The sequence below is a fragment of the Drosophila hydei genome, unplaced genomic scaffold, assembly GCF_003285905.1.
Source record: "Drosophila hydei strain 15085-1641.00,03,60 unplaced genomic scaffold, DhydRS2 tig00000237-arrow-arrow-pilon, whole genome shotgun sequence".
NCBI lineage: Eukaryota > Metazoa > Arthropoda > Insecta > Diptera > Drosophilidae > Drosophila > Drosophila hydei.
Genome location: NW_022045691.1, coordinates 1852708 through 1874986, shown reverse-complemented (window position 1 = coordinate 1874986; position 22279 = coordinate 1852708). Strand labels below are relative to the sequence as shown.

Below are 22279 nucleotides of genomic sequence, written 5' to 3'. Positions count from 1 at the left end.
AGGGTATCTGCTAGTCAATCAGCTAAATTTTGTAGCCGAAATTCGCTTGCTTCATAGTCAAATATATATTTCAAGTCAGCTAACATATATTTATTACAAATAAACCTAAAAGTCAAGCACAGGGTATCTGCTGGTCGATCAGTTGCAGCTCTTGCACGAATTTTCTAGCACTATAGTCACATACATAGTTTAGACTCATACATAGTGCTTATAAAAGCAAAAAAAATGCATTTATAGGGTATATGATAGTCGATCAGTTGTAGTTTTCAGCCAATTTGCACTTGTATTACGGTCAACTTCACATGCATACATTGCTGACAAACAGAAAAAAAAACAGATATAGGGTATCTGCTAGTTGATCAGTTTGCAGTTTTCAGTTCAAGCTTAAAATAAAAATATTTGCACATATATTTCCCATTTAAAAACAAAATAAGAGCTACAGGGTATCTACCAGTCCATCAACTGCTGCTTGCGGCTACTGTAACTTGTTGCGCCTACAAATGCGAATGCATTTTTCATTTTGATTCATTTGCTGCTGCTGCTGCTGCTGCTGCTGCTGCGGTTTCTCAAGTCTAGATACTTTAGCTTCAATCGTACGTACATAGATTCATTAAAATTATTTTCAATTTATCATGATTTATATATGTATATATACAGCTGTGTGTGCGTGTGTGTGTGTGTGTGTGTTTGTTTTTATTTTATTGCACTCCAGCTTGGCGACGAGGCGAACCAGATCCCCACCAAGTCCAAGTCCCCAAGTCCCAAAACAAGTTGTGACATTTCCCCCGTAAATGGTTAAAAATGAAACATGGCAAATGACAACGCGCTGTTGCTGTTGCTATTGTTGTTGTTGTTGCTGTTGCTGTTGCTTCAATTGTTGCTGCTGTGCTTAGTTGCTGCGGCGACCGCCAGCGCGTCACATTTGGTTTCACAATTTTGGTTAAGATCAACACGATGTTCGGTCAAACGTCAATTTGACATCCAAAGCACGTTCTCAGCGCGCCAACTGGAGAAAGGGGCGCAGGCCGGCGGGGTCTACGTAGGCGTGGCCAGTGAGGGAGCGGAGGGGGCAGTTGGCCATCCGACAGTAAGCCAAACAAGTTCAAAACCACAATTGGGCAAATAGGCTGACGATTCTCAATCATTCTATCAATCAATCAAACAGTTGGCCAAGAGTTGGGGTCAGCCGCAGCTGGACAATTGAGTCAAGTGCATGAAAAACACGAAAATCAACTGGAAAATGCTGCGAAAAATCTTGGCTTCGAATTGAAAACTTTTTTGAATGCCAAAGACAATTGAAGATAAACAACAAAGATACACGTGAATGAGATAAAAGATAAAGATATTTATGAAACATGAATAGACTATTTATATTTTATCTTTATCTACTTTATTTTTTTATCTATTATCTTTCAACTTTTATCTTTCATTTCTCTTCTTTCAACTTTCATTTTTCGTTTTTCATTTTCCATTTTTTAACTTTTATTTTTTATCTTTTAATTTTTATCTTTCATTTTCCATTTTTTATTTTTTATCTTTCATCTTTCGTTTTTTATCTTTTGTCTTTCAGCTTTCTTCTTTCAGCTTTTATCTTCCATCTTTTATCATTTATCTTTCATCTCTTATGATTCATCTGTTGTCTCCTATATTTAATCTTTCATCTTGACACATATTTGAGCCTTAGTGCTTTTTAAAGGGCTTTCCATGTTTTACCACTATATATATAGCCTATAATATGTTCTATATGATTTATGCTTTTCGACTGTTCCAGCATTTACACACTTCTATATATGCATATTGGCCGTTTTACTACTTGATTCAAATAGGTTAAAAAGGAGGTACTTTCCCTGGTTCGGCTATAAGCTAAATAAGTTATATGGCCAAACTGGCATAGATCGTAAATAACTCGAAACCATTTGCATAATTACAACAAATTTAGATAAATTTAAAATTTATTTATGAACATCTGTCGAGTCCAATAATTCAACGAATTACATATGTTGCTTAATTTGTCAATAATTTCCATTTGATGTATCAATAGAATTGATTGTGCGTCTGTGTGAGAATCGCGTAGGTAGGCGCGTGGCCAATGCCCTGGCTTGCGAGCGATTAACGATACACGATAAATGACAAGTGATATGGCAATATGGACGATCATAAATTGTTAAATCCGAGAATGAGCCTCGCTTATGGCGATGGATCGTAAAAAGAGGCGACAATATGGCGATGTGATTAAATTGTATTGAAATTCAATTTGGAATTGAATTGAGATTTGATTTTCACTCAAATTTGTTTGGGCTTTTGAAATTTTGATTTATGCAAACGCCCACAGTGCAGACGAGTGCAAAAGAGACAAGCATAGCAAAAGAATTAAGCTGCGCGTAATGCGATATGTGTAAATGCCTGATTGAATGATTGCTTTGCCGCTAGATGGCGCCAATGAACCAACAGGAAAACCGCAAAACGCTTAGAACATTGTGGAACTTAATTTGCCAGTGAAAATGTGTGTGTGTGTGTGTGGATGCTATGATGTGCGTATGTGTGTTTGTATGTGTTTGTGCATGCTCACCTGTTGCTGCTGCTGCTTATCAGAGACGTCGAGAACGTCGCGGCTTTTGTAACTGGAGACTAACACAAGTTGAAGACAAACAGCAACAACAATTTATATAAATACAAAATAAAAACAAATACGAAAAAACAAACACTCACGAGTTTAGAGTAAAGCTCTAAGTAAATATGGTAATTGTATTAGTTAGTTCTAAAATACACGGAAAGGGGGTTGAATTACGCGAACTTAACAGACGCGATCGACTGGGAGCGCGAGCGAGACAGACAGAGTGGGAGAATGGCTGGAGAGGAAGAACGTGTGTAGAGAGGGAAAAGACACAAAAACTATTTGATTGACTTGCGGTTGCAGCAAATAACTGTTATTTGTTGTTGTTTTTGTTGTTGTTGCCGGCACACGCGAAATTGTAACAGAAAAAAAATATACACATATGTATGTATGTATGTATGTATGTATGTAAGAAAAACGCACGCAATGAAACTTAACGAAAACAAAATGTCCGCCAAGCAAATTTAGACTGTTTAAAGTTCGTAGTTGTTGTTGCTGTTGTTGGAACTGTTATTGTTTGTTGTAATTGTAAACTGTGTGTTAAAGATGCGCACAACCGATTGGCACGAGCGGAGGCTCTTAACTGATTGTGCTAGGTGCAATTGTTACTGCATTTAGGCTCGACAGAGCCAAGCTGAGAGATAGGCGCCAGCAGCAGCAGAAGCGCCGGCAGCAACGCCAGCAGCAGCAACAGCAGCGAAGGCTGATGAGCTGTGGGCAGCGTTCAACTCCCCAATCCCAGTCCGGATGTGGTTCGCCTCGTCGCAAATGTCGCTGCCTGCGCTGCGCCTATGCGCGCATGTATGTGTGTGTGTGTGTGTGTGAGTAAATGTGCGTGCTTGCGTGCGTGTGTGCCCGTGTGCAAGGAATAAGAAGCAGAAAACCAAAAGCAAGCACAGCTCAGATATAACCTTCAAATTGGCTGCAATTGAACTTAACTGCATTTTAGGCAGTTGCACAAGGACTTCTCGTATGACAAATGCTTGTGTCTGACGTGTACATAGTATCTGCTAGTCGTGCACTCCCCACTATACACACAGCCTGCTTTTATCTGTGATACTCTATATCTGATAACAGTTCTTATAGGTTAAGTACGATAATAAACACTTCATTCTGAAAGCAGAGCAACGGCTTTTGCAGTCTTATGGACTCACTTAATCCGTAACAAGCTGAAACTGTCTCCACTTTTGTTATGTCAGACACAGAAGCAGATACTATATGTAGGCTTAATAGAGCTTAACGTTGGGAATCATCTGCAGAAGCAGAGAAGCTCTAAGAAATAATTTTTTATTATTTCATTTATGCGTTAATTTTTGAACTGACCTTAGCCTACCTGTGTGAGTATAGGGTATTCACTAGTCGAATACTTTCGAGTTACTTTGGCGCCAAACAGCTTAACTGCTTGAACACACCTCGCATGCACGTGCTACGGTCTAAGGATTTATCCTGCTCTTGCTCTAAAAAGTACTTTAAACGATTTTTGTATTTATTTGCGAATAAGTAACGGCAGATACAACAGTTACTCCATATATAAGGTATATATGGAGTCATAATCCATCGACCGATTAATCAAAGATGGAAGGATAAGCGAAGCAGCTGAGAGTAGACTGAGATAGATCAAGATTAGACTGAGTTTACTTTGCCTTTTTCCCGCTCTGCCTCTTCCCATCTCGTCTCGTCCTTCGCTTTGTCGCCTCGTCTTGCCCTCTTTGGGGGTTGTGTTTGTTGATTGAGTTGGTTGAGGACTACAGTAGTCGGTCGCTATGGCGAACGGCCGCTTAGATGCTATTGGAGCTGCGACGTCGGCGACGACGCGACGGATGGTGTATAAGATGCGAGTCCAATTGAAACTCATCGCCGCTCGATGTCGATGAGGGAATAATCTCGTTGGTCGAACTGATGCTGCTCTCGTCGCTGGCGCTGCCGTCCGATGGCAATGGCGATGGCCACTCCAGCTGGCCCGCCTTGTTGCCAGAGTCATCCACCATGTCGTCGACGTTGGCGAGCTGCTGCAGTGCCAGATCCACGTCCGGCAGCAGCTCCGAGTCGGGATCCTCCTCCAGCGGCAGCTCCATGAACTGCTTCGACAGGCTGCGACTGATCTGATCCACAGAATATTCCTCGGCCGCCACCGACTCGGCCTCATCCTCCGGTATCGGCGGCAAATGAATGAATGCCATTTTGAGCGATTCCCGCGCCTTCACCAGCAGCGAGCCGGCTGAGTCTCGCTCCCCAACCAGCTTCCGTACGTTATCCATCTCCAGAGAAAAGCTAAAAAATTGATTTTCGTCTCGATTTTCTAGATTTTCTACGTCTGACAGACGACCAGAGAGCTGTTAGGATGGACACACAAACAAATAGGCAAGGCCCACTGGATCCAGTTCACTTCCCGCTCCCTGCCAGAGCGCTACAGCTATCCCTGGCTAAGCAGACCTTGAGCACTTCCTACTTAAGCTAACGGCTTGAAACTCTGCAGTCTTGCGTCTTTATATTGCACATGCAACGATATCAACTGGATCGAACTGCTATATCCAAACCTTTGCTCTGAAAACTTTTCTGCTATTCAAGAAATCTTGATCAAACTTGCCTTCTCTATATATGTCTAACACCTTATCAATATCGGGCGAGTATAGTTCCTTATCTAACAAGCTCTCTCTCTATCATTTAGAGATTAGTAAACTTTTTTTTGTTTTCCAAATTTTTTGTCACACATTCAACTAAGTCCAGCCCTGACTATACACACTATATAACTGAATAATCATCTAAAATGGTTCTGCTCTAACATATGCCAGCAATCCTAAAGGTTTTGCATATAAACAAAGGATTGTATATGCGGCTTACCTCTAAGAGATGCCTCAGTTACATATAGCTCAAACGAGATCTTTCGATAAGGCTGCTGCTGCTGCTGCGCCCTTGCCGCCAGCGTCGCTTTATCGAAATGCAAAGCGCAACGCGAGGCAGCGCCAAAAAATCGTAAGAAAAAAACGCGAAAAATAAACGAAAAAAAGTGCTCTAGCCGGGAGTGCCCGACTAGCAGATACCTCGAAGTCTGCTAAGAGTGGCAGCTTCTAGCTAGAGAGAGAGAGAGATAGAGAGAGAAAATATATATAGAGAGAGAGAGATAGAGAGAGAAAATATAGAGAAATATAGAGAGAGAATAAAAAGGAGTAAATAAACTGAAGAGAGAGAGAAAGAGAGGAGAGAGAGAGGAGAGAGAGAAGGAGAGAGAGAAAGGAGAGAGAGAGGAGAGAGAAAGGAGAGAGAGAGGAGAGGAGAGAGGAGAGGAGAGAGAAAGGAGAGAGAGAGAGGAGCGAGAAAGGAGGAGAGAGAAAGGAGAGAGAGAAGGAGAGAAAGGAGAGAGAGGAGAGAGAGAGAGGAGGAGGGAGAGAGAGGAGAGAGAGAGAGGAGGAGAGAGAGGAGAGAGAGCGCGAGAGAGAGACAGAGAGAGGAGAGAGAGAGAGGAGAGAGAGAGAAGGAAAGAAAGGAGAGAGAGAGAGAGAGAGAGAGAGAGAGAGGAGAGGAGAGGAGAGAGAGAGAGATAGAGAGATAGAGGAGAGAGAGAGAGGAGAGAGAGAAGAGAGAGGAGAGAGAGAGAGAGAGAGATAGAGATAGAGAGATAGAGAGATAGAGGAGAGAGAGAGGAGAGAGAGAGAGATGAAAGAGAGCGAAAAGAACGAGAGAGATAGAGAGAGAGAGAGGAGAGAGTATAGAGAGAGAGATGAAAGAGAGAGAAAAGAGCGAGAAAAGAGAGGAAAGAAAGTGGAGAGAGCGGAGAAAGAGTGAAGAGAAAGAAAGATAGAGAATAAAGCAAATCGAAGTGCGAGAAAAAGAGAGTCTCCTCTCTCTTTAGATTGAGAAAGAAAGAAAGAGGAGTAAAGGAAATGGAAAGAGAGGAGAGCAGAAAGAAAGAGCGTGGACAGAGCGAAAAAGATAGAGAGAAAGGGAAAGGGGTATATAGAATATGAGAGAGGGAGAGAGATAGAAGCATATTCAGCTCGTTATTCCGATCGCTTAGTGACATATATAAATATACTAGAAGCATATATATAGAACGACATGTCCCACGCACTGACAAGCACGTGCAGCAAAGCATGAATACCCTAAAAACCCATTTGCAATGGGTTCAGGGTATACCAAAAAAAAAAAAAAGCCGAAAAAAACTGAAATAAACAAAAAACAAAAAAAAAAAACGAAGCGCAAATGCTGCGAGTGGAGCCACATGGTCAGTGGGTTGTGCACTTTTGGCCAAAACCACATGACTGGATATGTAGAAAACCAGTGGATGAGACTCAGAATTGCAGGCACTGGCAGCGTGTGTGTGTGTGTGTGTGTGCGATGAATGTCAACGTCAACATTCAGTGTCAATCAAATGAAATCGAATGAAATGCTGCAAAATTCTAGGAAAACATTTTGAGCAACATGCAATGGGCTCAAGGAGAACAGCAGCAGCAGCAGCAGCAGCAGCAACAGTTGCAGACTGCTGCCATTTGAGCGGGCGTGGCAGCTGCAGTTGCAGCTTAGACAACAGCAACAGTTGCGGCAGTGGGCCTAAGAACAGCAACACTTTGAGTGGGCGTGCCACTGCACAAATGCAGCTCAAAGCAGCAGCAACTGTGGCTGAGCTCGGTGAAAGTGCGGACAGCAGCAACTGTTGCTGCTGCTGCTGCTGCTGCCAAGGTTGCTAGCTGTCCTTGCGCAGGCTAAAAGTCGCAGCTTGTGAAGGCTGTGTGCGTGCGGGGGCGGGGGGGGGCGTGGCGCTGCGATGATGTCAGCGCGTAGGCAGCCAAGTTGAAGCTGAAGTCGAGGAATAAGGCACATGTTGCTGCCACAAGTGCCATAAAAGGATGCCAGCCAGCAGCAGCACGCACACACACACACACACATACATGTATATATATATATATATATATAGTATTGCTCAATATATATATCACGCATGAAAAATGCACAAAAATTGATTTTAATTTATTTTAAGTGATTCACAGCGAAATCGCTAAATGTAAACCTTGAATGCGCTAAATTTGTCGCTGACAGCAACAGCAACAGCAACAGCAACAGCAGCAGCAGCAGCAACAGTTGCACCAACGGCAACAGCAGCAGCAACAATTGCGCAATTAAAATGCAGTTGATTTGAATTCCATTTGTGTGTGAAATTTTGTCTGCTTTTGCATTCCAATTGGAGATGAGCGCGTGACACGAAAATATCAGAGACCAGACAGAGCTAACTATAGATCTAGCAGTCGACTGTAGCCTCAACTGAACTATGTATAAATATGAATCGACTTCATTTAAGTGCTGCACAGACTGCATTGCTTCAGCTAAGATGTTCTTAAAAGTCTTTCAGGCCAGAGCTCCTGCTGCAAGCCATTTGATCTACTTATATCTGCCTGTTTAAGGATGCAGTTCTATAGATGATAGACTGAACTACTCGAGAGCTTAATACATTTAGATTCAACTAAATTGCCAAGAAGGCAGCGTAAAACCTACTCAAGCTCACATCGAATATGAAATTTAAAAAAGTTTTTCAATTTAAGAACGCTGAGGCAGCTATATAATATAGTAAGCGAATACTACCAAGATATTATCAATAACTTAGGTGCATTGTACGACTCTTAACTGTCAAATATTGATATAGAAATTTGCAAAACTACAAAATTTCACACATAAAAACTCCATTTTTGAGCAAAGTCTCATATGGCAGCTATATGATATACTCGTCCGATATTGACAAGACTTAAGATATATGGAGTTAACAAGAGAAAGCACTCATTTAACTTAACAAACAAAAAAGTTGTACATGAACTCAATTTTTGACTAATCGCTCCTATGGCAGCTATACGATATAGTTAGCTGACATTTTCTAGAATTTACTTATACATAAAAAACAATATAAAAATCATTAGAGGCAAGTTTGATAAAGATATAAAAAATTCAGAAAAGTTGTCCATATAAAAATTGAATCTATGAGCGATTCTTCCTATGCCAGCTATAGTATATAGTAATCTGAGTTAAAAGAAGATAAGTTCCAGTCAAAAATACAAAATTTGATCAAGATATCTTTAACAATAAAAAAGTTGTTCGTATATAAAACTTTGTTTGAATTGCTTGTTTCAAATAAATCAAGAATATATATATGCATATATATAGATATAGCTATACACACATATCTAAAATATGTATATACATCTGATATATCTTATGAGTATGGCAGATCTTGTCAAACCTCATTTACATAAATCGAAAATTACTTAATTTTTTTTGAACATTTTTTGTTTGTTTTTTATTTTTATTTTTATTTAATCTAATTTTACAATAAGGAATAAATTTGTATATAATCAATTTGTGTGTTTTGTTCTGTCTTTCAGTTTAGCTTAATTTCTAGCTAATAGTTAAATGCTAAGCTGAATGCGATTTACGCAATCTGTTTAACTAACAACTAATCAGTGCTAAATACAACTTAGTTATATTGTAAAGCGGGCATGCCCAATAGCTGTCATTATATATACATATATATATGGTATATAACCATATATATACATACGTATATAGTTCTGTGTGTATATATATATAGTATATATGTATCGCATCGTATGTTCGAGAATGTCGTCGAGATGATATCAATATGAAAGCAACAATTGAAAAAAAAAACTATATATATTATATAATGTGTGCGAATATATGTATGTATGTATGTAAGTGTGTGTGTGTGTGTGTGTGTGTGTATAATATATTAGTTACTAATAGTTCATAAACTGTTTGCGCCAAAAACACATAAAATTCCAAATCAAAATCACATAAAACAAAAGCAATATTCAAATTGACTTTAGAACAAATTCAAATTTTGGTTTTAGACCTAAACATTGTAAGGGGCTAAAAATTCAAACAAAAACACGAATCACAATGAAATATACTTTAAAGTTATATAAAGTGCTTAAATCATAAGTGAAATTATCAAGCGAATGAATTGAATGAAATGTGTCAAAGTGGCAAATGAATATGTGAAAGCCAAACGAATACACACGAGTGTTTCGAATACATTTAGAATATTTTGAATGATTTGCTGCAGTTACATAAATTCAGATAACAAATTAAAATACTAAAATATTAAAAATTCATTTGTGCATGAACATTTGATTGATTTGCATAGAAAGTTTCAAATGATACAATTACAATTTATATAGATATATGAGTTGGGCCATCTAATACTCTCAAGTGCTTCTATGCTATGGCTGTTTACTAAAATTGAACTGAGATACGCGGTAAATTCGAAGTGGGATTGAAAAAAACATTGAGTCACATTTAACATCTGAGAATTTTGGCACAGCTTAACACTTAAATGCTTAATTATTGCTATATATATCTCAATATATATGTATATAATACTAACTAATACTAATAGGTCTGTCTTGGATACATTTCTAGTGTGGCAATACAGTTTTGGAATAGTGAAATAGTCAAATAGCTTATGGCCTTACAGATACAATGCATATGTCTGCATATATTAACTTAATCTCTACAAATGGAAGAACAGTTTTGTCTTATTAAATGAGAAAAAAAATATTTAGAAAGGAAATTGCTGTTGCAGTGGCTGTTGTTTCTGTTTTTTAGGGTTCGAGCAGCTCGAACACAAAAAACAAAATATAAAAACATTAAACAATATTCAAAATTAAAACGAAAACGAAATAAAAATTGCACACACATTGAGATTGTTGTTTGCTTTTTAGTTTTTAAAGGACATGGAAGCGAGAGTACTTTTGTTGTTGTTGTAGTTATTGTTGTAGTTGTTGTTGTAGTTGCTGGCAACTAGATTCAATCCGTAACGCCCAGATGCACCAGCTGCTGCATGGTGCGCTGCAAATAGGTGGGATCTGGGAACATATTGAACTGTGTCTTGTGATCGACACTATTCCAAATGACCACATCCTCACGCCCAGTGGTCACCGAACGTCCAATCGAGAACAGCAAACGACGATCGAATGCGATTTTGAGAAAACGCAACACTTTGCGACCCAGCGGACAGTCGGGCAAATAGCAAATGCGCGGAAATCCAACGGCAAAGAAAGCGCGTCCCGGATGCGGATGCTCAGCGGTTTGCAAGCCCGAAGCAATGCTAAAAGCGAGGACGAAACGGAAGAGAGAGAGAGAGAGAGATAGTTATAGCCATAATAGCTGAAACAGTAAAGCCACTCACTCGTAGACAATCTGTATGGTATTCTGGCCCTCGTGGCCAGGCAAATTTTTGCTTATAATGCTCCAGGACATGCTGCCAATGGGCTGATTGCCCACCTTCTCGCCGTAGACAATGCCACACACGGGACACTCGATGAACAGGTTCTGCTGCAAGCGCAAGAGAGAGAGAGATAGAGAGAGAGAGAGAGTGAACATAAGTAAGAGCGAGACAGCACGACCTTTTCTATACACTAAATAAATATTTAAGATTTGTAGTTAAACAAACATTGGTCGTCCTTCTTCGTTTCTTCATTTTGGCTTTTCATCCTTTGAGCTTACGTAAACGTTTCACAGCAATTCCCATTCGTCAACGTTATACGGACTGCTCTGGGATCTAACAGTAGAGCACAAAGTTGTGCAGGGATCAGTCTAGAGCTAAACAGTGTAGACCAATTGGAAGTTTCCTTTTGCGCCTTTTAAGTGCATCCTCTTCGTCTCCTGTCTTACCTTATTTAGTTCATTCTGCTGCGCTATGATCATGCCATTGAGGCACTGCAGATGCATCAAATGCTGGCAGCGACTCAGCGATATGGCAGGATTTTGTGCCGAGTGTACCAGCTCCTCCATGCACATGGGGCAGGGTTGGGCGTTTGGCCATAACGGCGGCTCAACGACCTTGACGAAGCGTGATATCATATCGCTGGCTGGGTCCACGCCCACAATCGAACCAGCGATTGATTGCTGCTGTTGTTGTTGCTGCTGCTGTTGCTGCTGTTGTTGCTGTTGTTGCTGCTGCTGCTGCTGTTGCTGCTGTTGCTGTTGCTGCTGCTGCTGTTGCTGCTGCTGCTGATGGTGATGATGTGGCATGGGCAATGGCGGCGGCACCGGCGCGCGCTCACCCAATGACGAAGGCGGCAACGAAGGCACAAACACCTCATCGCTGCCCAGCGAACAGTCGAGCAGATCGTTCACAGATATGGCAAAATTACGGCTCCGTAGGCTCTCCTTGCTCTCATGACTGAGATACGTGGAGACGGTATCAACGCTCGGCCTGCGCCGATGCGACTTAACGCTATTCGTATCGGTATCAGAGACACGCGTACGCGAACGCGATCGATGCGAGCCCAAACGGCTGCTGCGCTGCGATTGCAACGAGCTTTCTGAGCAGCGGCTATGATGACTATTCATCGAGGACGTCAGCATACTCTTGCTGCTGTGCGAGAAGTGCGCCTGATGCTGCATCAAATGCAGCGTCGAGCCAGCCACATTCGAATTGCAGCTGCCAACTGCTGTCGCTAGATGATTGCTGCCGCCGCCGCTGTTGCTGTTGCTATTGTTGCTGCTGTGCTTGGTGCTGCTGCCAAAGATGTTCAGGTTGTTGAGTATCTGGCGCAGATTTGTGGTGGATATTTCGCTGTGTTTCTTGTGCGGCTTGCGTGGCTGCTGATGCTGTGGATGTTGATGCTGTTGGTGTTGGTGTTGGTGTTGATGTTGCTGATGCTGATGTTGCTGCTGATTATGATGTCCATGCGTGGGCAACGGATGCTGCTGTCGATGCATGGGCGGCAGCATGGCACCCATTTTGGGCAGTGTATTATTGCTCCTTTGCTGCTGCTGCTGCTGCTGTTGCTGTTGTTGTTGCTGCTGCTGTACATAGTCGTGGCCATTGTTGTTGGCCTTCAGTTGCAGCGCCTGCTGTGGCGTTAGCTTGACCAGCGGATACGGCGCCTGCTGTGTGCGTCGTATGCTGCGCAACGGTCCACTTGGCTGTCTCATTTGCGTTAGATTGCAAAAGTTAATGGTGTATGGCAGGCTGATGTTAGTGTTGCACAGATCCAATGTTTGCTCGCCCTACAAAAAAAAACATTGTTATTATTTTATTTATATATATTTTATAGCCAAGAACTTACGCGGGCCCACGCATCCTCAATGATGCACTGCACATGCATGTTGTATGGCCGCCAATCGCAATTGTTGTCCGCACTGCCGCCTCCAGACCACTCCCATTTGGTGCCCTTGCCCGCCGGGCTGCTGGGCGCATAGAGCATGCGCCGTACACCGATTGTTAGTAGACCTCCAGCCTCTGATTCGGTATCTGACTCTTGGGTCATGGTCCGCACATTCACATAGTATTGCTCCAAGCTAGGATCGGCGTCACTAAGCATTACACGCGTCAATTTCTTGGCATGCGCACGCTCCAAGTGCTGCGACACAGCCGGCGAATAGGGCAGCCATTTGCCACCGCGCGATTCAAATTCCCAGACGCAAACGGCATGAGTATGATTGATGGCTCCGCCACCAACGCCGCCTGCAGCAGCTCCACATCCACCACCAGCCCCATTGCTGGCCATTTTGTGTCTATATGTTCACTCACTTCATTTTGTAACTATCATTGTCTATTTCCATTTTTATTGCTAACATCAATAATAGCTGCGTTAATTTTCTTGATTTCCTTTTAGTGCACCTTCTGGGTTTTCTGTTTATGCATTCAAATTCGGCTGCGATCGTTGCTGACACTGCGACACTGCGACGAAGATGGAACACAAAATAAACAAAGAAATTAAAAATGGTGGCCCTGCCTGGGCAGGGGAGGAGTGCACCAGAGCACCATGTCAATCAGTACCTTTTGTTACTAACTATATTGTATTTAAATGCACCACTTGCACCGCACTTTAACAAAAACGAAATTTTAGCTGATCTTTAATTAATTTATATGGTAATTTTAACATTTGGGCGCAAGCGCAAATGGTAATGCAACAGGTAGAATAAATTATAGTTTGTGCAGTGTGCACGTATTTTCAACTGCACTGCATGGTTTTGTTGTATTTGGTATTTTCTTGCAATAAGTACTGCTGCTACACTATCGAAACCCTTTGCCATGTAACTCTGCATACGCCATCTGGCGGATAGTAAGTGCAAGCAATATGTAAATACAACCCTGGCGCTAGCAAATGTCAACTTTGACAAGCAAGCAACTTCCGCCGCTCTCGCAATTCCTTTACCTTTCTGACGGGCAGACGTAAAGCTGGTCTTTTTAAACGACCCGCAAAATAATCTGCTTTTTTTGTTAACATCGTTGAATAAAACTGCGCGAAAATGGTTGTTAAGAAGGTAAACAATGCTACCCAACCAAATCATATCAACATTTCAATTAGCAAATGTTGCGCGACGTGAATTATTTCTGATATTTTTTATACAATTTTTTTTATTTGTGTTTTGTTTTGTGTTATTGTGCCATACCAAATATACATAATATGCATATGTGATATGTATTATGCTGCTGCCGTGTGTGTGTGTTCCATATTAAAACTGAATTAATTTCATGTTACAGCCCAGGCCAAAGAAGAAGCCAGTGACCAAGAAGGTGGCCCCAGCTCCATTGGCTGTGAAGAAGCCAGTGGTCAAGAAAGTTGTTAACCAGCTCTTCGAGAAGCGTCCTAAGAACTTTGGCATTGGTAAGCGATTGCTATTGAAAATCATATTCCACAATTTCCTCATTCATGTGTCAAATTTGTAATTTTCAGGCCAAAATGTTCAGCCCAAGCGCGATTTGTCGCGTTTTGTGCGTTGGCCCAAATACATTCGCGTCCAGCGCCAGAAGGCTGTGCTGCAGAAGCGTCTGAAGGTGCCACCACCAATTAATCAGTTCAGCCAAACTCTGGACAAGACAACAGCTGTGAAGCTATTCAAGCTGCTGGAGAAATATCGTCCAGAATCACCACTCGCCAAGAAGCAGCGCTTGAAGAAACTTGCTGAGGCCAAGGCCAAGGGCAAGGAAGTTGAGCCCAAGAAGAAGCCCAGCTTTGTCTCGGCCGGCACCAACACTGTCACCAAGCTCATTGAGCAGAAGAAAGCTCAGCTGGTTGTCATCGCTCATGATGTCGATCCCCTAGAGGTAAGTGCCCGCACCCTGTTCTCTTCCTCTATAACGACTGGCGATCATTCTATGATGTTAATTGAATTTCTTCAACTGAAACGTGTTTTATATTTAAAATATGTGGTAAATTGACAGCTGAGTTTGTTTGCCCCAAAACAGCTGAAACATCTTCCCTTAGAGCACGTGTTCTTTGAAAATATTGGCTAATTGTTTTCTCTTTTTAGTTGGTGCTGTTCCTGCCCGCCTTGTGCCGCAAAATGGGAGTGCCCTATTGCATTGTGAAGGGCAAGGCGCGTTTGGGCCGTCTGGTGCGCCGCAAGACCTGCACCGCATTGGCTCTGACCACCGTTGAGAATAACGATAAGGCCAACTTTGGCAAAGTGCTGGAGGCTGTTAAGACCAACTTCAATGAGCGCCATGAAGAGATCCGTCGTCATTGGGGCGGTGGTATTCTGGGCTCCAAGAGTTTGGCACGCATCGCCAAGCTGGAGCGTGCCAAGGCTCGTGAATTGGCCCAGAAGCAGGGTTAAGTTAGAGATGCGCAACAGATGCAGCAACTATTTTGTATGCCTAAATAGCATATGGACGTCGATTCAAGTAGAGTTGATCCCATACGAAAAACAACAACAAATAAACATTTAAGTGTACAATTTTTAACTATTTTTTTTACTCTCTCAATATGTGTATAAATCTGTGCTAGTGCCGCTTGAACGAGCCAAGTCTGAACACTTCGCGTTCAATAAATTTATAAGCCAAATTAGATAATTTAAATATTTTTATTTGCCAAAAATATGCTCAAAACTTTTTCGAGTGTTGTAAAATTTTGGCAAGTATGCAGTAAATTCGATTAACAGTGCACTTTTGAGTTAAACATAGCGCAAAGCTGTAACTGTTAGTCACGTTCAAAAATTTTGGTAAAAGCAAATTTAGGCTTAAATGTAGATGCATAGTTGGCCAAGTTTGCAAACAAATTCAATATCTGTGCATAAAATGAAAAGAACTACAAATCAATCAGCCACTTGAGTTGAACTATTTGATCTGTGTAGCAGTTTGCTAGCTATGAAAACTAAGTTATACCTGAATTACATTTATATTTCGATTGCTAACATAAACAAAAGCGGCTTTAAGTTAATTTTGCATAATTAATTTCTTAGCCGGCAAGCAATTTTTACGACTACAACAGAAATCTGTGCTTAACAGTGCCACTTTGAGTCTAACAGCTGTTAGCGTTAAGTAGGCGCTAAAATTCAAACTTAAAACTTAAAAAGGAATTGTAAATTTGTTTGATATATTTAAAAACAAAAGAGGGAAACAAGTATAAGTGGAATTAGTTGAAGCTGGTAATATCATATTTTGGAACGTTCCGTTTTAATTGCTCTCAGCTTGATGCTCTGAATGGCCTCGTTCAAAATGCTGAGAACCATGTCCACCTTTTCCAGTGTCGCATTCTCGCCCAGCAGACCAATGCGAAAGACATGCTCGACTGTGGGACCCAGGCCGCCGCTAATTTCCAGATTGTATCTGCCATGAAAGATGATCATTTGCTTATAATATTTTGAAAGGAATTTTCAGTTAACCCACTTGCGCATTGCATAGTCCGCCACCTTGCGCCAGTCGATGCCGAAGGGAACTTTCACTGCATTGACTGTGGGCAGGCGATCTGGCTCATGCTGCACAAACATCTCCAGGCCCAGCTCCTCGATGCCCAGCTGCAGTCGCACCGAGCACTCCAAATGCCTTTGCACCACGTTCTTCAGGCCCATGGCACAAAAGTGAGCCAACGCCTCACGCAGCCCATAGAGCAGTGTCGAGGAGATGGTGTGATGGTAGATGCGTGGCGTGCCATAGCAGCCCCAATACTGGCCAATGAGTAGCACGTCGAAATAGTAGACCTTCGGCTTGGTCTTGCGTTGCTTAATGTGGGTCAAGGCGCGTTTGCTGAACGAAATGGGCGTCAGGCCAGCCGGGCCGCCCAGCGCCTTCTGTGAGCCTGTGTAGGCGACATCCACCTTCCACTCGTCCATGAGAAAATGGGTGCCACCCAGCGAGGCAACCACATCCACGACCAGATAGCAATCGTGCTGCCGGCACAGATCACCGATTTCGCTGATGTGACGCTGGAGGATGCCCGTCGAGGAATCGCCCTGGGCCACAAAGAAGACGCGCGGCTTGTGTGTATCGAAGGCGAAACGAATCTCCTCCAGCGTCAGGGCACGACCAAAGCTCGCCTCCACATAGCGCACATCGGCACCGTACCGACGCGCCATATCAGCCGCCCTATGGCCCCACATGCCCGATATGCCCAGCAGCACGACATCGTTGTCCTCGATCAAGTTGCAGAGGGCCGCCTCCATGCCGCTGTGGCCCGCTCCACTGATGCACATTGTGGCGTCGTTCAGTGTCTGGAATATGTACTTGATGCCCTCCTTCACCTCGTCCATGATCTGTGCCAAAGAGTTCAAAAGACTCGCTTTAAAAAACGACGTACCAGAGTAAAAGACGAATTCTCATGGGACCACGTCTATTCCAATGGAATTTCTCAAGTGGTATACTAAATGAAGTGACTACTGTATATACCCTGTTATAATGTTAATATAAAGTCGATTGATTATTCAATAGACCCTCTTGTGGGTATAGGGTATGTGACTTATGTTGTTCATATTACTTTTATTCACACTGACCAACTAGCAAATACCCTGTTTTAATGAGAAACTACCATCTTGCCCATAAGAATACAGGGTATTCCCCCACTGAAGCTCATTCACTCAAATGTTACCGTTTTATTACTGTATTTATATATTTTATTATTATTATTTAACAAAAATATATTGTTGATATTAAATTTACCAGTGAAACTTGAAATCTTTAATTTCAATAATAAAAAAGTTTTGATAATGTTTTGTACTTGTTTATTCTACAAATAAAATACATTTGCACACAAACAATATACAACACTTTTCAATGAGTACAGGATATAGAGTGATTTGTGGGAATTAAATAATAAATATGTTTGGCTGTTAACTAGAAGTTCACATAACATGAATAACGGAGTTAACATACTCTGTTAAAGTACAAGTCAGCTAACAGCTAAATTGAAATGTTAAAGGACTGTAGGTGATGCAAATATCAGTTCTGTTATCTTTACGTTACTGTTACTCTAACAGCTTTCCTAGTGCATTAACACTTCCGGTTTGTGCTCTGTTAGCCTATTTGAATTTTAGCGCGCACTAAGGCAGAGCAACCTAGCAAACGTGTAGCGGTAGAGATCTAAGGACATCTTCAGACAGCTCAAGTTCCAAGCAAATTACAACAAATTAACAAAGTGTAAAGTTAACAGACTGCGCTTAGAAGAACATCGTATTGCTACACTATCAGAAACTACAATCAGTTCCACCAACATAGAGAGCTTCGTAGTATGGAAATGTTGTTATTGTCAACGCACCTGTAGACACTCTGGATGCATATGGCCCAGCACCGGGTTGCTCATGGCCTCCAGGACGCGCTGCGAACAATTAGATGGACCCGGACCCATCAACGTTTTGCTGGGCACGAAAAGCGATCGCTTCAGAACAAGGGGCGGCGGCACCTCCATTTCACCAAATATTTTTATTTACAACTAGTTGTATTTATTTTGTTTTGAAATTTTTCCACTACTCTTTGGGTATTTATGTAACTCGAGAGTTTGATGTCTTATCACGGAAACCAAATGTATTACTATATTGTAATAATGTTTTGCTAGTTTTTCTCGATAGTTGTTTCGCGTTCAAATCTACAGATCTAACTGAAACGCTTTGAGTGCAGCTCGTCTGGCTTTATAGCGCCCCAGCGTTGCTTATCTATTCAAATAGCGCTAATGAACGCACTTGAAGTGGGGAGAAAAAAACAAGATGAGCACATTCTCATTTTCTCTTATCAAGATTGCTCTCGGCTCGCCACGGTGTGAATTCTTTGAATATACAAGCTGACATATATGCGTGTATATACGTATATATCAGCAATGGCCATCCAAAGGTTATTGTGAAATTCAATGAGGCTGAGCTGCTGGTGTCTGCATGAACCGATACAGTGAACACTACCAAAGTCCCAACCTCGGACTCACCTGTTTTGCTAAGCTAATATGATAACACACACACACACTCACACATAAATATATATGTGCACGTATATATATATAATATATTTGATAACAAATTGTTAATGCGTGCTATTTATAGCCGGAAATAAATTTAGATGTCAAGCTGTGGCTGTCATTAAGATTATTGCATTTAAAACCATGTTTAATTACTTTTAACTTTCTTTCAGCCTATTTAATAGTTGAATTTACATTTATCAAACTTTTGAGATTAAATTAGCATTTGAATTTTCCAGTGCTGTAAAGCGTCGCATAAGCAACCGCCAATTTATACTCTTGCTTCGCAGCACTAACTTTCTAGCGTTGCCAGACTTTGGCAATGATTTTGCAATAAGTTGGCAGGCTTTGCAACACGTGCGAACCGTAAACAAAATGCATTTGATGTAATTTCACAAGCCTGTTGCTTGAATTAATAATAAAAATGTCGCGTATTATTGTCAAACAACTGCCCAAGCAGGTAAGTAAATAACCGCAAATTGTGTTAGCCTACAATTAAACCAATAAATGGATTGTCTGCATATAGATAAGTGAGGATAAAATACGCAATATATTCGGCGCCAAGGGGACGATCACAGATCTGCAGTTAAAATACACGCCCGATGGCAAATTTCGGCAATTCTGTTTTGTGGGCTACAGCAGCGAGGCGGAGGCACAGGCGGCCATTAAACATTTCAACAACACCTGCATACAGACGAGCCGAGTGCGTGTGGAATCCTGTGCAGCGCTTGGCAGCGAGGAGAAGCCCCAATCCTGGAGTAAATATGCCAAGGATAGCAAACATAATCTGGACAAACTGAAGGCGGCACAGCCAGTGGCAGCGAAAAAAGCCGACGAGAAGAGAGGGAAGACAAACAAAGTTGAAGAAATTCTGTCCAAGCACAAAGATGATCCGGCTTTTCAGGAGTTTATGCAAGCGCACGATAAGACGCGTTCGCTTTGGGCCAACGATGCGGGCATTGTTGCGGCTCAGTCTGACGATGAGACTGTCGACGCCCAGCCAGACAATAATGACAAACTAACAGAAATGGGAGTTGATGATGATGATGATGATGATGATGTTGCTGCTGCTGAAGAGCAAGAGCAAGAGCAGGAAGAGGAAGACGACGCAGTTAAACTAGCTGAGAAGCCCATTAGTGACATGGAGTATATGAAATCTCTGATGGCAGGCAAAACCCAACCCAAGCCCAGTGCGCAGCAAGACGCCAAAGCGAAAGCGAAAGCCAAACAGGATAAATCCGATCTGCAGCTGTTCACCATCAAGATTCACAATGTGCCATATAAAACCAAACGGCAAGACATAATCAAGTTTTTCAAGCCTCTTAAACCGTATTCGGTGCGCCTGCCCAGCAACGTGCACGGCTTCTGTTATGTGGGCTTCAAGACCGAGCGTGACATGGCCAAGGGCATGATGAAGAACAAGAGTTTCATCAAAGGCAAGCAGGTGTTCTTTTCCGATTTTACCGACAAGAATAAGGTGACTAAGGCGAAAAAGTCCGGTGAAGCTCTGGATGCGGATAACACTTCGGCAGCCACCGGCAATGCCAAGTGGAAGCAACAACAGGATAGCTTGAGCCATGAGGAGAACATATCGGAATCGGGTCGTATATTCTTTCGCAATTTGGCCTACACCACCACCGAGGAGGAGCTACAAAAGCTATTCGAGCCATTCGGGCCAATAGTCGAGATCAATCTGCCCGTGGATAAGCTGACGCGTCAGATCAAGGGCTTTGGCACGGTGACTTTCATGATGCCCGAGCATGCAGTGAAGGCCTTCAATGCGCTCGATGGCAACGACTTCCATGGTCGCCTGCTCCATCTGCTGCCCGGCAAGGAGCTGGACAATGCCCAGGAGGACGTTGAGGACAATGATGCTGGTCTTTCGTTTAAGGAGAAGAAAGCACTGAAGCTGAAGCAGAATGCACAGAAGCCCATTGGCTGGAATACGTTGTTCCTAGGCGCCAATGCCGTTGCCGACCTGCTGGCCAAGCAGTTCAAGACGAGCAAGGAGCGCATTCTAGACACCAGCGAAGGTGGCAGCAGTGCAGCCGTTCGACTGGCACTCGGGGAAACTCAAATCGTTGTCGAAATGAAAAAGTTTCTTGAGGAGGAGGGCGTACGGCTCAGCGCCTTCGATGAGCCCACGCAGAAACGCTCCAAGACTGTGATATTGGTCAAGAATTTGCCCGCTGCCACCGAGGTGGCTGATCTGTCGCCGATCTTTAGTAAATTTGGTCCCATCGGACGCATCGTGTTGCCGCCCAGCGGCGTCACCGCACTCATCGAGTACTGTGAGCCCTCGGAGGCGCGACAAGCATTCAAAAAGTTAGCCTTCAGCAAATTCAAAAATGTGCCGCTCTATCTGGAATGGGCGCCAGAGCATACGTTTACCAAGACACTAAACGGCGAGGCTATCATACCCAAAACGGAGCCCACGTCAGAGCCGGAGCTGAAGACGGAGAAGGAAAAGGAGCAGAAGGATCCCGATCCCAGTCCCAATGCGGAACCTGTGGCAGAGGATGCCTATGATGAGCCCGAGCCAAATACGACCATATTTTTGCGTAATCTTAACTTCAAGACTGTGGTACCAACGATACTCGAGCACTTTCAACACTTGGGCACTGTCCACACCATCGAGATAGCCAAGCGCAAGGATCCACAGAATCCCAGACAGTTGAATTCCTTAGGCTATGGCTTCATACAGTTCAAGCGGGCAGCCGTTGCCGCCCAGGCTCTAAAAGACATGCAGCTGACCAAAATCGATGGCAATCTGGTGGAGCTAAAGCGCAGTGATCGTGTTCTCAAGTAAGCAATCCCAAAAACAAGTAGCTAAAGCCATTACTAAAATTTCTATACTATAGGGTCCAAGATGATGGAGCACGACGTCGCCAGGTGGCACAAAAGAGACAGACTGGCACCAAGATTCTAGTACGGAATATACCTTTCCAGGCGCATTATCGCGAGGTGCGCGACATCTTCAAGTGAGTGTCTAAGCTGAAAGCCAATCAAATGGTCCATAAATTAATATTGTCTCACTAATCTGTGCAGAGCGTTTGGGGAGCTGACCTCGCTGCGATTGCCCAAGAAGATGACGCCCGGCGAGGATGCGCATCGTGGCTTTTGCTTTGTCGACTACACCACCAAGGCGGATGCGAAGCGCGCATTCGATGCACTCAGCGCTAGCACCCATTTGTATGGGCGCCGCCTGGTGCTGGAGTGGGCCAGCAATGAGGATCAACAGGATGTGGAGGAGCTGCGCAAGCGTACAGCAGCCAAATTCGAGGGCAATCAGGAGGCCGTCGAGGCCAAGCGCAGCAGACGCGCCTTCTTCGATGTGGAGAGCAGCATGCCACAGCAGCCGGACGACAACGAGGACGATGAATGACCAAGTTATATATAAATCCTATATAGATGTTGTTAATGAAATAGATATATCTAAATTTATATATAATATATAGACTTATATAAAACTGCAATATGAATTTGAAGT

General features: G+C 42.8%; 5 protein-coding genes across 19 annotated transcripts in view; 2 read left to right on the top strand and 3 right to left on the bottom strand.

Moving 5' to 3' along the window:
• The window catches only part of LOC111596460 (smoothelin-like protein 1), a 47484-nt gene extending 44479 nt beyond the window's left edge, over positions 1-3005 (bottom strand). For 3 of the 14 annotated variants that reach the window (XM_023310702.2, XM_023310703.2, XM_023310701.2), the window contains exon 1: positions 2570-3005. The gene's annotated coding sequence lies outside the window, so the exon portion shown is untranslated. The remainder of the gene's footprint in view (positions 1-2569) is intronic. The other 11 variants (XM_023310697.2, XM_023310698.2, XM_023310691.2 and 8 more) reach the window with 9 other exon arrangements.
• Positions 3006-10347: 7342 nt separating this feature from the next.
• Positions 10348-13595, bottom strand: LOC111596469 (protein deltex). 2 transcript variants are annotated; one of them, XM_023310720.2, is made up of 5 exons: positions 13407-13595; positions 12694-13307; positions 11291-12634; positions 10806-10951; positions 10348-10724 (listed from the first exon to the last, which is right to left on the bottom strand). In XM_023310720.2, exons 2-5 carry the CDS (start codon positions 13132-13134, stop codon positions 10424-10426), a joined length of 2232 nt encoding a protein of 743 aa, XP_023166488.2. In that variant the 5' UTR covers positions 13135-13307; positions 13407-13595; the 3' UTR covers positions 10348-10423. The 2 variants fall into 2 exon arrangements, with proteins under 2 accessions (XP_023166488.2, XP_023166489.2); XM_023310721.2 differs by having other exon boundaries at positions 10806-10948.
• A 182-nt stretch (positions 13596-13777) lies between these two features.
• On the top strand, positions 13778-15317 carry LOC111596471 (60S ribosomal protein L7a). The gene is made up of 4 exons (XM_023310724.2): positions 13778-13894; positions 14115-14238; positions 14308-14678; positions 14885-15317. Exons 1-4 carry the CDS (start codon positions 13880-13882, stop codon positions 15188-15190), a joined length of 816 nt encoding a protein of 271 aa, XP_023166492.1. The 5' UTR covers positions 13778-13879; the 3' UTR covers positions 15191-15317.
• A 597-nt stretch (positions 15318-15914) lies between these two features.
• On the bottom strand, positions 15915-18430 carry LOC111596470 (serine--pyruvate aminotransferase, mitochondrial). Its single transcript, XM_023310722.2, has 3 exons — positions 18103-18430; positions 16242-17104; positions 15915-16181 (listed from the first exon to the last, which is right to left on the bottom strand). The coding sequence occupies exons 1-3, from the start codon at positions 18250-18252 to the stop codon at positions 16007-16009; spliced, it is 1188 nt and encodes a 395-aa protein (XP_023166490.2). The 5' UTR covers positions 18253-18430; the 3' UTR covers positions 15915-16006.
• Positions 18431-19109: 679 nt separating this feature from the next.
• Positions 19110-22174, top strand: LOC111596468 (probable RNA-binding protein 19). The gene is made up of 4 exons (XM_023310719.2): positions 19110-19249; positions 19316-21594; positions 21651-21770; positions 21838-22174. Exons 1-4 carry the CDS (start codon positions 19214-19216, stop codon positions 22172-22174), a joined length of 2772 nt encoding a protein of 923 aa, XP_023166487.2. The 5' UTR covers positions 19110-19213.
• The last annotated feature ends 105 nt before the right edge of the window (positions 22175-22279 follow it).

What these genes read in the sequence shown, in the direction of transcription:
- LOC111596469 (XM_023310720.2), bottom strand. Translation starts at nt 13,134, where the DNA reads ATGGCCAGCAATGGGGCTGGTGGTGGATGTGGAGCTGCTGCAGGCGGC. An exon ending in TTGAGGATGCGTGGGCCCGC is followed by an intron (nt 12,635 to 12,693) that starts GTAAGTTCTTGG and finishes TTTTTTTTGTAG; the next exon opens with GGCGAGCAAACATTGGATCT. An exon ending in AGCAGAATGAACTAAATAAG is followed by an intron (nt 10,952 to 11,290) that starts GTAAGACAGGAG and finishes TTGCGCTTGCAG; the next exon opens with CAGAACCTGTTCATCGAGTG.
- LOC111596471 (XM_023310724.2), top strand. An exon ending in TCCTAAGAACTTTGGCATTG is followed by an intron (nt 14,239 to 14,307) that starts GTAAGCGATTGC and finishes TGTAATTTTCAG; the next exon opens with GCCAAAATGTTCAGCCCAAG. An exon ending in ATGATGTCGATCCCCTAGAG is followed by an intron (nt 14,679 to 14,884) that starts GTAAGTGCCCGC and finishes TTCTCTTTTTAG; the next exon opens with TTGGTGCTGTTCCTGCCCGC.
- LOC111596470 (XM_023310722.2), bottom strand. Translation starts at nt 18,252, where the DNA reads ATGGAGGTGCCGCCGCCCCTTGTTCTGAAGCGATCGCTTTTCGTGCCC. An exon ending in TGCATCCAGAGTGTCTACAG is followed by an intron (nt 17,105 to 18,102) that starts GTGCGTTGACAA and finishes TCTTTGGCACAG; the next exon opens with ATCATGGACGAGGTGAAGGA. An exon ending in GCGGACTATGCAATGCGCAA is followed by an intron (nt 16,182 to 16,241) that starts GTGGGTTAACTG and finishes CTTTCATGGCAG; the next exon opens with ATACAATCTGGAAATTAGCG.
- LOC111596468 (XM_023310719.2), top strand. Translation starts at nt 19,214, where the DNA reads ATGTCGCGTATTATTGTCAAACAACTGCCCAAGCAG. An exon ending in TCAAACAACTGCCCAAGCAG is followed by an intron (nt 19,250 to 19,315) that starts GTAAGTAAATAA and finishes GTCTGCATATAG; the next exon opens with ATAAGTGAGGATAAAATACG. An exon ending in CGCAGTGATCGTGTTCTCAA is followed by an intron (nt 21,595 to 21,650) that starts GTAAGCAATCCC and finishes TCTATACTATAG; the next exon opens with GGTCCAAGATGATGGAGCAC.